Below are 13,069 nucleotides of genomic sequence, written 5' to 3'. Positions count from 1 at the left end.
CAAAAACGCGGCTATAGACTTGAAGCCGCGTTTTCTATGGCCGCGTTTACAACCCCGGCCTAAGTGGCGCAGCAACAGACCCTGCGGGTCTATAGCCGCATTTTTAAAAACGCGGCTACAGACCAGACCTGAAGCCGCGTTTTTTAAAAACGCGGCTACAGACCAGACCTGAGCTGCGTTTAAACCGCGGCTATAGGTCTTTTTAAAAACCAAAAAAAAAATTACTAGGGTTTTTTTTCCCCAAAAAATTCAAAAATTCAGCTTTTTTTTTTTTTAACAAAAATAATTTTCTGGGTTTTTTTTTCCCCGAAAAATTCAAAATTCAAACAAAAAGAATTTTTAAATTAAACACAAACCCAAAAAATTCAAAATCAAACACAATATACTGACAGTACAAATGCAACATGCTCCAAATTTAAACAAAACCAACCCAAATTTAACACTAAATCCATTCAAAGAACACCAAAGCTCAAGAACACAAACCTATTTAAACATAAGCACAATATCAGCAACACAATAGCAAAAATAACTTCTAGAAAAAGTATAATACCCATAAAAAAAATTAGAGAATTTTTACTTCAAATAGTAGAGATGAGTGAGCCTTTAGCTTTTCTTATGAAGTTTTCCAGTGACCCTTGCTTGAAAAATGAAGTATATGGTGGTGTGGAGTGTACCGGTGAGAGGAGTGTGCGTTGTGTTGAAAGAAAAAAAGAAGGAACGAGAGAAAAAAAGAAGGAAAGAGAGAAAAAAAGAATAGAAGAAGCAGCAGCAAAGAAACAAAGAAAAAAAAAAGAGCTATGTTGGAGTGAAGAAGGGAAAAAAAAAAAAAAAAAGAAAGAAAGAAAGGAGTTCGGCGTGACTTGCAGAGAAGAAAGAAAGAAAGAACCCAGGAAAGCAGACAATGACCAAAGAAAGAAAAGATAAGAAAGAAAAGATAAGAGTGGGGGTAGGTGGGAAAGTGGGTTCTGGGCTTTTTTATTGGTGTTACCTATAGCCGCGTTTTTGAAAACGCGGCTATAGCCCTTCCTTTATACTAAAAAAATTTATTTGGATGCACAGGTCATCCTTTTAAAAAATATATATATTATTTGACTGGACCTATAGCCGCATTTTCAGAAACGCGGCTATAGCCCCTCCCTTATAAAAAATAATAATTTATTCGGATGCACAGATAATCTTTTAAAATATATATTATTTGACTGGACCTATAGCCGCGTTTTTGAAAACGCGGCTATAGCCCCCCCTTATGTAAAAAAAAAAAAGAAATTTATTTGGATATACAAGTTATCTTTTTAAAATAAATATATTATTTGACTGGACCTATAGCTGCGTTTTTGTGAAACGCGGCTATAACCCTCCCTTATAAAAAAAAATTTGTTCTACTGTACATAGCACCCTATTAAAAAAAAATTTTGTCTGGACCTATAGCCGCGTTTTGATAAACGCGGCTATAGTCCGGGCATAAAACGCAGCTCAAGGCACTAGAAACGCGGCTTTAGACCTAACCTATGGCCGCGTTTAACAAAACGCAGCTATAGGTTGGGTCTGAACCCACGTTTCTAGGAAACGGGGCTATAGGTTTGGTCTATAGCCGCGTTTCTTTTAAACGCGGCTATAGGTCAGATATAGCCGCTTTTTTTCTATAGCGCGCGTTTTTTGTAGTGTATGTGATATTGATACTGTCTAATGAAAGTTGGTATCATCTAATGTGATCAACAATCAAATATAACTTTCTCAAAAAAAAAAAAAAAATCAAATATAATGTTTTACTATTACATATGACAGTGGTGCTATTAAATATTTTAAAGTGATATTTCTACCATCCAATATGATATTTTAGTGATATTGACTATTACGGTACCACTACTATGCACCATTAACATGATGGTCATTTTACAAGTATAAGTACAAGTACTTGTTGAGTTAGGAGAAAGTTTCACACACATATATGCTTAAATTATATTACAGTAGAATTTCTATCTAGTAAAAAAAATATTAGAATTTCCCAAAATATTAGAAGTACCATTATTACCAACAAAAAAAAAAATAGAAAAGAAAAAGTGAGAGCATCAAAGTAGAATTTTCCAAAAGTCAAATATGTATAGCGAAAGTTTAATTAAGGTACCTAGCTATAGGTGATTATATAGTACACACAGATATAGTATATGTATATACCGACTACATGCTTTAAACGTGATCAATCGGATACCATCAATCTAATAATAAAGAATACTTGGGTTCAAAAAAAGAATTAATAATAAAGAATACTTCTACACTTCACTCCATCCGTCATCTTCATTTAAAATAAAATAAATTCCTCCAATCTTTATAGTTGTATCATGTATGGAAAATATATTATCCAATATTCAACCAATATTCCATTAATAAAAAAATATATTATGTCAGTGCTTTTATTTTCTTTTTTAGAAGGATAACTATTTTATTCTGATTTCTTTTCTCTTCGTAAAAAGCTCTAACCGTATGATTAAATCACATAATTTAGATATATATCTCAATTTTCAATTTTACTTATAGGAAGTCGGTGTGGATCGTAGCGAGGATTTTTTTTTTTTTCTTGATCTTGGTGTCAAGATTGAGATCCTAATAGGAAATCACATTTCTCGTCCATGTTACCACTGATGGCACATGGAATATTGTGTGCACGTTTCAATTTCTGAAGCAGGCTCTTGAATTGATTTTTTTTTTTTTTGGCTAGACTTTTATTATTAAAAAAAAAAGTTAACGGATTTTATGAAAATTTTAAAACTTTTTATGAAAAAAAAAAAAAACTTTTTTGACAATTATTTTTTGCATAGCCAATGAAAGTTCCCAAGAGCAATAAATGATTCTTCTCCCACGTAATGTTGAAGTAAGATAGAACTTGGGTGTAGTGCATAAAAGTTTTTGTTAAACCAATTGAGAGTTTTTTCCTTCCCTCATAAAATAAATCCTCTAGTTTTTATTTTATTTATTATTGTTGTTGTTGATGTTAATCTAGAACCTCACACCACCAATAGCTCAGGGTGCAAGGCTTTTATAAGTCACAAAGCCAGTGTATAAAAGAATTTTAGTGGTGGAGCCATCTTAGGGACAGCGGTCATGGTTGCTAGCTCCAAAATTTTTACAAAAATTCATAAATATTTAATACTTTAATATAAGGATGGCCCCAAAATTTTAAAACAATATTATATATATACTTACAGCCTCTAAAATCCCAATTAAAAAATTTGTATGTTTATAAATAAAATTATTTGTTTAAAATATAGAGTATAATTTTAAGAGGAAGTCTTATGATCTTAGGTTGATGAGGTCAGTTATAGAAAGGTACTCGAAGTAGAATTTTGACACCACCATTATCCGAGTGTCATTATATTGTTGAGAAATGGCTTGTGACTGTGTCAGTGAATAGGGCAAGAGTGGTAATATATAATAAAAAATAATAATAGAGACCATGCTTTTTAACGTGGAAAAACTCTCTGGCTGGACAAGAAGGTTAAAAAATCACGGATGATGATGAGGTACTGAATAATGTTCTAACCTCTAATGCCTACCTATTATTAAATCTGGGAATATAATGAACAATGTTGTACAAATGGGTGTCTTCCCCTTCCTTTTATAGGCTCAAGGATGAAGATGACCTACACAAGTGCTTAATTATTCCTATTGGTAGGATGATACAATAACCGTTTAATAAATGATTGGTGATTAACTAGATGTAAAATAAACATCTTTTTACCTTCGAACAATTGAAAGTAGAATTGGATGATTCAATTCTTCCAATATCCAATGAAGATGAAAGTTTTTTCTTTCATTTTTGGGGTTAAAATAGGGAAATATTTAAACAAACAAACAACTTCTCAGTTAATAAGGCTACTGGGTCCAAACAAAGACTGCTATCTCTAATCAAAAGCACATCATGATGAAAAATCCAAAATAACAAAATTATGATGAAATAAAGCACATCATCAAAGCAGGTATTTTCTTCCCTAAAGCAATGGTTGATTTTCAAGGAAGTTGGGATTTATTGGTTCATAAATTGTCTGCAATACTCAAGAATTGGTGCAAAGTCAGCACAAGGGCTATCATCGTTATTCAAACATAGAAATATTGGTTTGGTTGTCACTTCTCCTCGCTCACCTGTTAATATAAATACAATCTCCCTCAATTATAATAAGAATCCTCTCTCTATATTATTGAAAATCCATTTTATCATTCAAATTTTATATTTAAAATTAATTTTATTATCTTTATATAATACAGGAGGGAGCCTTTTCAATTTTTTTGGTAGAAGGGGACAGACAAGATAAGGGGTACTTCAAACAAAGGAAAAAGAAAAAAAGATAAGGGGTACTTATCCCTGCCAGCTCTGCCCATATCCCCAGACTCTAGCTATTTCGTCACCAACACTAACAGATGGACACTTGATTCGGTCCAGAAAAGGAACCTATTAAAGTTCCAATCAAGCAAAAGATTATATATATAAACTATCTATTGGAAAGAGGAGCAAGCAATTCAAATATAAGGCTTATCAAAAAAGCAATACAAATTTATGATATTGATGAAAGTCCACTGTTCCCAAGTCATCAAAACCCTCAAAATAATAAGAAAATCCCCTTCATTTTTATATGGTAATTTAGTAATACTTAGAACTCTAGAAGAAGTCAAAAATGTAGAAGAGATTCCATGAAACTCAAGTTAACATGGGCCTTTATGGCAATTGTTAATGAATCACAATAAGAAAATTTTGACACTACTTTCATGAGAAATATATAAAACTATTAACAAAATTAATTGCTTTATTATTTTTTCATAAAATAATTTTAAAAATAGCTCCTAATCCAATGTTCTTAGATATTCTTTAACATTTCTCTTAATAAAATAGCTGCAAATACAATTTTCCGGATATCCATATGTATGCGAATACAATAAACGTGATAGACTTATCTTATGGCCAAACTAATCCATAAAACCGGAGATCCCATTTGAATGATTGAGTTTCTTTCCATTTTTCAGTTCACTATTTAAGTCTGAAATCACTTATTATAGAAATAATTTCCTAAGAGAATTGAGACCAATATAACATATAAAAATACTATGTTACTTCAAAATATAAGTTTATTAGTTGGATCAAATTATGTTATATTATTTTTTTATGTTCATTATTTTGTTTTTCTACGCATGACTACCATGCACTCACACGTCTATATACCTACCCTAACTATTAAAAAAGAGTCACCAAGTATCTTGGAGCTGGCCCAAAAGCTCTATTCATAGCTCAAGTCCAATTTTTTCTCAAATGGACAAGGTTCATGTTCCCACATCCATTAATGTTGCTTCTTCTTCTTATATTACTTCAAAGAGAGAAGTGTTGTATATGCTAGAGTGGATGCGAAAGGGGAAGCATAAGTTCCCCTCGAAGGGGAACCACGTAACCCTCGTGTTCTCGGTGTTCCCTTCTATATTTCCCCTTCTGCATCCACTCTAGCATATACAACAAGAAGCATTCACTATATGGATGGAATCTCTCGTGATGCAGGGAAATGGATGTACCGTTTTCAACGAAAATGGCGAGATTGTTTATCATATTGATAATTATGACAAGAAATGCATCAACAAAGTGAATCTTATGGATCTCCAAGGCAATGGTTTTTTTTACAATGTATAGAAAGCTACGTTATCTAAAACTATATATGTTTGTAATTAATTATTGGATAACTTGAATATGAAGTTGATAGTGGATCATTATATAGGTTAGGTTTTTTATCCCTGTAAACTAGATTGTTTAACCTAATTAATTAACCAAGTGAATACTTAGGTTTATTAGGTAAAAAGCAAACCGGTAAAAAACCTAGGGAGGATTTAACCTAACTATCCTTAAGGTAAAAAGCAAATCCACTAGAACAAATTGAAGTTTACAATAAGACTTAGACCACTAACATCCTATTACTACCATATGTAAAACTTACTGACACGACTACGTACAAGCTCCGAATCCATAAACTCCTTCTCTCTTTGGACTTTGCACCAACAAGCTCACCTGCTTGTGACTTTAAGACTCCACTCAAAGGTTTTGGATCTTCTTAGACATTGATCTTGTATGCAGCAACTTTTACAACACCGGATCTTGAGATTCTTCAAGGAATAACACCAGTAGAAGACTTTAGAGAGTTTTTTGGTACAAAACCCTAGATCTACAAAAGAGGCACAAGTTGCAATCTAATCTCTCTAAAAAAAAACTCTGAAAAACCTTTTTAGGGTTAGCTTATAATGTCCTTTAAATACTAGAAAAAATGGCTCGCGATTTGGGCTTCAAACGGTCAAGTTATGAGCTTTTTATGTTGCTGATATGCGACTTTTGATCGATCGAGTACCAATCAAGTACCAATCGAATGAAACAAATTGTAACCCATTTTTTTCATCCTGAACTTGAGTTTTTTTTCTTGGACTTGAAAGTACACTATTCTAAACCAACTTACTTTTTGTCATGGTTTGCCAACATTACTAACTTAAAACCTAACAATATAAACTGAAATGCATATGCGATGTTGCACATGTACTTTTATTCATCTATTTGTGCAAAAACTTTGGGCTTCTAGACGTTGGGACTTATATAAATGCAATAATGCTTCAATGTATAACAAGGGGCCGGGAGCTACTATTTCAAGTAAGAAAAATTTTCAGAGTTCCTAAAGGAAATGTGTCCTATCAAGTTACCATGCTATTTGAAAAAGCTCAAGCAAGTTGTTACATGCTAGAGATCTCACTGGTGAATTAGCTTTTAAAATAACAGACACCATGGGAGAACTCGTAGAGGTGGCCCTAGCTATCATGTCATAATGTTTATAAGTTAAAGTACATACATTGCTATTCTTAACGTGTAATAGGCTGTGCGTCGTAGGCCTACTTTGTTTACTTTTATAGCACATATACTTGTACTACACACTCTGCCTCCTATATAAAGACACTCATGTACATTTTATTATTTGTGAAATACAATATTATTCATTCAGTATTTCTAATATGGTATCAAAGCAACCTTCCTGTGATCATGGTTTTTTGTCTTTATAGTGTATTTAAGAACAATTTTTGTCTTTCTTCGCTGCATTCATTTTCTTTGGCTTTCCACTGCTGCCGTCAAAACTCTCCAGTATAGTCATACACTCTTGCCACCGTTAGAAGTCACATCAATTACTGCAAGACCATTGTCTTCCTCAAACCACCATTATAGAGCCAAATTTCATTGAAGGGAGCTTCTCAACCTTATCAAATCTCAAGCTTTCATCAAGTTTCTATCTTGAGTTTGAGATGGGGTCTTAGAAATATATTAGCCTAGTAGCATAGGCCCAAACCTAATTCTATTTTGTGTGCAAGTCAAGTCTCCTACTTGTATTAGAAGTCTATTAATCTATGGTTTAGTTTACTATATACACACATGTTATGATTCATTGTAACACAGGATTTATACTACACTCTAATATATTATTAATATAATCATTTAGAGTCTTCTCCGTGGATGTAGGTCGTTAGGCTAAACCACGAAACCCTCGTGTGTTATTAATACATGCTATGCTTTTGCTTTCGCATCTATACTAGCATTTTTATTTTTTTTGAAAGTGAACTCATATTTCATTCATTCATTAAAAAGCGAGAATCAAAGTACAATGCCTCCAAAGCAGGAGGTGGGGACTCTTCCAACCATACCAGTTCATCATCTATTTTTCTAGCATATTTGGCCAACGAATGGGCAACAGAATTTGCGATACGTTTTACATAATTAATAGACCAAGCTCTAAATCCCGCTGCCAAGCAATGGATGTCTCCATCGATGTGACCCAGGCCAGAGTTATTCATCCCATTAGATTGGATGGACCGCATAACTCTTATACAATCCCCCTCTAAAACCACTTCCGTTAATCCCACATCCAATGCAAACTCCAATGCTTTCGCCCCGCCAACACCTCAGCCTCCTCACTATCTATCACCGGTGGCCCTCTTGCTGACACCGTCGCCCTAACTTTACCCGTATCATTTCAGATAACCACCCTAAAACCCGAAGCCTTAATGTCATCAAACACCGTAGCATCAAAATTAATTTTGTAGTGGCAACTAGCAGGTGGAGTCCATGTCTGCACAATCTCAGTCCAGCTTGGTATAGCTAATTGCACCTGACCCTCTTCCAATAGATCCACAGCTTGTTGTACAAGTCTGTTTGGGTCCTGTAAAGCTCCTCCATGAATTATCGTGTTTCGCTAATTCCATATAATCCAGCACCGCACTAGAAATAACTCAAGGTCTTCGTTCATCAATTTAAGCATCTTGTCTTCCATCAGATGGAAAAAGCTTGCATGGTCACTCACACTCTTCTGTAATGGAGTCTGACTTCTAGCCCAAACATCTCCAGCCACCGCACAACTCCATAATGCGTGCAACATCGATTTCGATTCTCGCATAAATAGCTGACATGTATCATCCTTCAAAAGTTGGTGCTTGGTCAGATTTTCTCTTGTCGGGAGGATATCCTGACTTGCTCTCCACCCAAAAATCTTGGTTTTGTTGGGAATACGAAGCTTCCACAACCTTGACCAAATCATATTATTTTTGATCGACTTCGAGCATTCTTCAAACCTAGTCATCTCCTTTTGCACCTTCCTAGCAGTGAAGTAGCCTGACCGAACTGAGTACCCTCCATCCTTCTTAGGCAGCCACACTATGGAATCTAGTAATAGTCGTTTACTTAAGGGAATGGATAAAATGGTTTTTGTTTCCTCCCTATGCAACATACCTCCTATTTTCCCCCTATCCTAGTCATGGGTTGTACAGTCTATAAGATCACTAACTCGTAGCTCCTTATCCACCTCAGATGACATATGTAAGATCATGTTCGTGGGGAAATTCGGGATCCATTTATCCTGCCAAACTAGTATGGAAGATCCATCCCCCATACTCCAACAACATCCCTTCTTCAAGATAGGTTGGGCTGCAATAAGACTTTTCCAAGCATAAGAACTGTTTGGTACATCCCTAGCCTCCAAAAAATTGCAACGTGGAAAATACTTCACCTTAAAGCATCCATATAACAGTGAATCTTTTTCCTGTAATAATCTCAACCCTTGCTTGGCTAACATAGCTAAGTTGAATAGTCGTATGTCTCGAAAACCCATTCCTCCTTCCCTCTTAGGTTGACATAATACCCTCCAATTCTTCCAATGAATCTTTCTTTCATTACCCATTTGTCCCCACCAAAATCTTGCACATATAGCATTAAGATCATTACAAAGCTTCACCGGTAACTGGAAAACCCCTATAGTATATGTAGGAATAGATTGCGCCACTGCCTTTATTAGAATTTCCTTCCCCGCTTTAGATAAAAGTTGTCCTTTCCATCTCTATATCTTCTTCCATACTCGGTCCCTTAAAAAGGAGAAGGTTTGATACTTAGATCTACCAACTAAAGTAGGTAGCCCCAAATAATCATCAAACCTGTCCACCTCCCTCACTTCCAAATTCAGCTTAATGCTATCCCTCTGTTCCCTTGTTGTGTTGCTGCTAAAATAAACTGAGGATTTCTCAAAGTTAATGCATTGGCCTGAGGAAGTAGCATGTCTGTAGAATCTCTGTAACAACTTGCACCTCTTCTTGATTAGCCCTACAGAATAAGAGGGAATCATTTGCAAAAAGCAAATGCGATATGCTAGGAGCTCTCCTACGAATGGAAACTCCATGAAGCCTTCCTTCCTCCTGTGCTTTGGCTAGCAAGGATGAGAACCCTTCTGCACATAAAAGAAATAAATAAGGAGATAGAGGGTCTCCTTGACGGAGACCTCTTGAGGGTCGGATGTTTCCATAAGCCTTTCCAATAATCCGAACAGATAAAGAAGTAGTCACACAGCTCATAACCCGTTCTACCCACATATCAAGAAGACCCAATTTAGACATAATTCCCCTAAGAAAATCCCACTCAACCTGATCATAGGCTTTGCTAATATCCAATTTCAAGGCAAGATACCTTTTTTACTAGATCTCTTATTATGCATGGAATGCAAGGACTCATAAGCTACCAACACATTATCAGTAATCAAACGTCCAGGCACAAAAGCACTCTAGGAAGGAGATATCAGATGAGGGAGAATAATTTTCAATCTATTAGCCAAGACTTTTGCAATAATTTTATAAATCACATTGCAGAGGCTAATATGCCTATAATTTGAAATTTTCTCAGGCAATTTAATCTTTGGGATAAGCACAATATGAGTATAATTTATTTCAGGCAGCATTAAACCAGAATTCAAAAAATCTAACACAGCAGTAGTCACATCATCACCAACTATGTGCCAAAACTTTTGGTAAAAGAGAGCATTCATACCATCTAGTTCAGGAGCCTTTGTTAGTCCCATTTGGAACAACGCCGCCTTGATTTCGTCAACACTGTAATCTCTAGACAGATACTCTTGCATCTCTGAGGTCACTTTGTGAGGCATTGTGTTAAGATACTCCTCCATCCGGTCACATCCTCCCAAACTAAAAATACATTCAAAGTATGAAATTGCCACCCTTGCTATATCATCAATATCTTCAACCCAATTTTGCTACTGATCTCTAATGCCCTTTATAAAATTCCTTCAACGTCTCTGGGAAGCCTTGGAATGAAAAAACTTGGTATTTTTATCCTCATATTTAAGCCAAGGGATGCGGGATCGTTGATGCCAATAAATCTCTTGCTTGAGAAGGAGCTCATCTAACTGTTTACTAACCTCCAAGAATTCGGCCTTACTATCTTCGGTGGTTTCCCTCATGTTCAAGTTCTCAACACACTTTTGTAACCTTTTTATTTCCTCCACATCCAGATGTGTCTTCATTGCACCCCATGCCTGAAGGTCTGCTCCACAGTTCACAATCTTTTCATGGATTTTAGATAAAGCCGAACCTGATCCACTCCTTGATACCCATGCTTCATCCACCTTTCTTTCACAATCATCCCATAATAACCAAGCCTCCTCAAATTTAAAACCACGTACCCCTTGAGCCCTTAATCTCTGGTCTGTTTGGGTTTGCAAGACAAGAGGAAGATGGTCAGAAGCGTGAGAATGAAGATGTGTTACTATACTAGCTGGAAATCTCTCCCTCCAACCCATATCTGCCACTGCCCAATCCAGTCTTTCCTTAGTGTTGGACTCTCTTAGCCTTTTGTTATTCTAGGTGAATGGATAACCACGAAAGGCTATATCATCTAACTTACACTTCTCCAAGGTTGACCCAAAGTCTTCCATCTGCTTATACGGAGGTGGATGCTTGCTCTTTTTCTCTAATGAAAGTAGAATTGCGTTGAAGTCGCCCATGCAAAGGCAAGCCCATGAACTAATGTAGCAACATGTGATAATAGAGCCCAAGACTTGCACTTTTGGGTAGCTTTGGGCCAGCCATAGAAGCAGGTTAAATGCCACTCAAATCCATCCTCCTCTACCACCTTAGCCAAAATGTGATTCTCAGTATAGTTTATCACATCCAACTTTACATCCGACTTCCACAACAAAGCTAGACCTCCTCCTGAAATTGGCTTCTTCACTATCAATTTATTAGGAAAAGTTAACTTTCTACAATTCTTATCAAATCCTTTCTTGTCTAGTCTTGTTTCCATTAAAAAACACACCGTGGGAGCTTGATCCTTCACTAGTTTGCAAAGGCTTCGAACTGTCCAAGGGTTCTCAAGCCCTTGGCAGTTCCAACTTAGCAACCTCATTGTGACTAGCAAGGGTGCTCTAACACCCCCGTCGTTTTATTTGGATCAACCTGAATCTTCTCCCGCTTCCTCAATTGACCATCTGGCTCTGAGTCCACATCCCTCCCTATCTGGTACGAGCTTCTCTTCCCTAGCACCGTGGCTGCCTCAGCTAGGCTTGAATTCTCTACTCCATAATCCATTCGGTTTAGTCTTGTCCAAGTGGGTCGTGATTTAGATGGCTTTGGCCCATTAAAACCCATCTCCTCCACACGCGTAGACCCATGCAGAGATAAGCTTCCCTCAGCTTTTAAATTTGAATCCACGTATGTTTCCTCGGATATCGGTGTTATGTCCTTTGGCTTGTCCCCCATATCATTTGGAATTAAACATGCCATATTTGTTGCCATCCTTGTCGTAAAATCCAGAACACAATCCCCACCTTCTGAATCATTACCAGATTTATTACTATTTCCTTTCTCATTAACCTTCAATCTGTTAGGGTTTGCATGATTATCCCCTTTTGCCGCCGCCGCACTTGGTACATCTGACTATAGGCTTCCTTTCTCCAGCAGCGTATCTCCCCTACTAGGCTTAGTTCGTTCCACCCGTTGTCGTCCCCCACTAGCCTTCAACCACTCTCCATACTAGAGTTGCACTTCCTTACCAACTTTCATCTGTACAAAAAAACTAGCATAGTGCTTGACATCGTGGCCCAATAAACCATAATAATGGCAAAACATTGGTAATCTCTCATACTTGAACGTGGTCCACATCTTCTGACCGTCTGAGCCAGCGAAAAATCCCCCTCGACGAATCGGTTTCGCTATTGGAATGGCCATTTTAACCCTCATGAACAAATTTTGCCCATCTTGTCTACGTCTATTCTCTACCTCCTCTACCACCCCAATACGACTACCAATCTTTGCTACAACAGTGAGACTAACCATATCAAACGGAGCGTCCCAAATTTGCACCCATAAGGATACCAAATCAAACCTGACATTCATTGCAGTCATTCTCAATTGCCACTTCGTAGCAAAAGAACCTGGTTATTAAAAGTCCATGGACCACCCTTAAACACCCGCTCCAGTTCAAACTCTGATTTGAACTTGAATTGAAACAGATTCGATCCTACTTCAACTATTTGCATCCCCTCATCCATCCCCCAAGCTCTTTTTAAAGTATCTTGCACCGCCTTCTTATTAAAAGGTTTACATGTAAGGAACTTTCCAATCAAACTCAAAACACAGCTCTCAATTTCTTCCTTTCACCCCTCATCTGGAAGGGCAATGACTTCTTCTTCCTCCGACATCAGCTTCATCTTCTCCAAGCTATCTATAACATCCTCAG

At 36.6% G+C, this 13,069-nt stretch overlaps 1 protein-coding gene across 1 annotated transcript; it reads right to left on the bottom strand.

Annotated features, from left to right (window-relative positions):
* Positions 1-8,030: 8,030 nt before the first annotated feature.
* LOC142612108 (uncharacterized) lies at positions 8,031-10,499 on the bottom strand. The gene is made up of 6 exons (XM_075784232.1): positions 10,179-10,499; positions 9,822-9,963; positions 9,405-9,646; positions 8,819-9,290; positions 8,358-8,716; positions 8,031-8,249 (listed from the first exon to the last, which is right to left on the bottom strand). Exons 1-6 carry the CDS (start codon positions 10,497-10,499, stop codon positions 8,031-8,033), a joined length of 1,755 nt encoding a protein of 584 aa, XP_075640347.1.
* Between the last annotated feature and the right edge of the window lie 2,570 nt (positions 10,500-13,069).

This window comes from Castanea sativa, chromosome 10 (assembly GCF_040712315.1).
Source record: "Castanea sativa cultivar Marrone di Chiusa Pesio chromosome 10, ASM4071231v1".
In the NCBI taxonomy this organism is placed as follows: domain Eukaryota; kingdom Viridiplantae; phylum Streptophyta; class Magnoliopsida; order Fagales; family Fagaceae; genus Castanea; species Castanea sativa.
The sequence above is the reverse complement of the archived record's forward strand: the minus strand, read 5'-3'. Positions and strand labels throughout refer to the sequence as shown.

What these genes read in the sequence shown, in the direction of transcription:
- LOC142612108 (XM_075784232.1), bottom strand. Translation starts at nt 10,499, where the DNA reads ATGGAGGAGTATCTTAACACAATGCCTCACAAAGTGACCTCAGAGATG. An exon ending in GGCATATTAGCCTCTGCAAT is followed by an intron (nt 9,964 to 10,178) that starts GTGATTTATAAA and finishes GCCTATGATCAG; the next exon opens with GTTGAGTGGGATTTTCTTAG. An exon ending in TCTCCTTTTTAAGGGACCGA is followed by an intron (nt 9,291 to 9,404) that starts GTATGGAAGAAG and finishes GGGGTTTTCCAG; the next exon opens with TTACCGGTGAAGCTTTGTAA.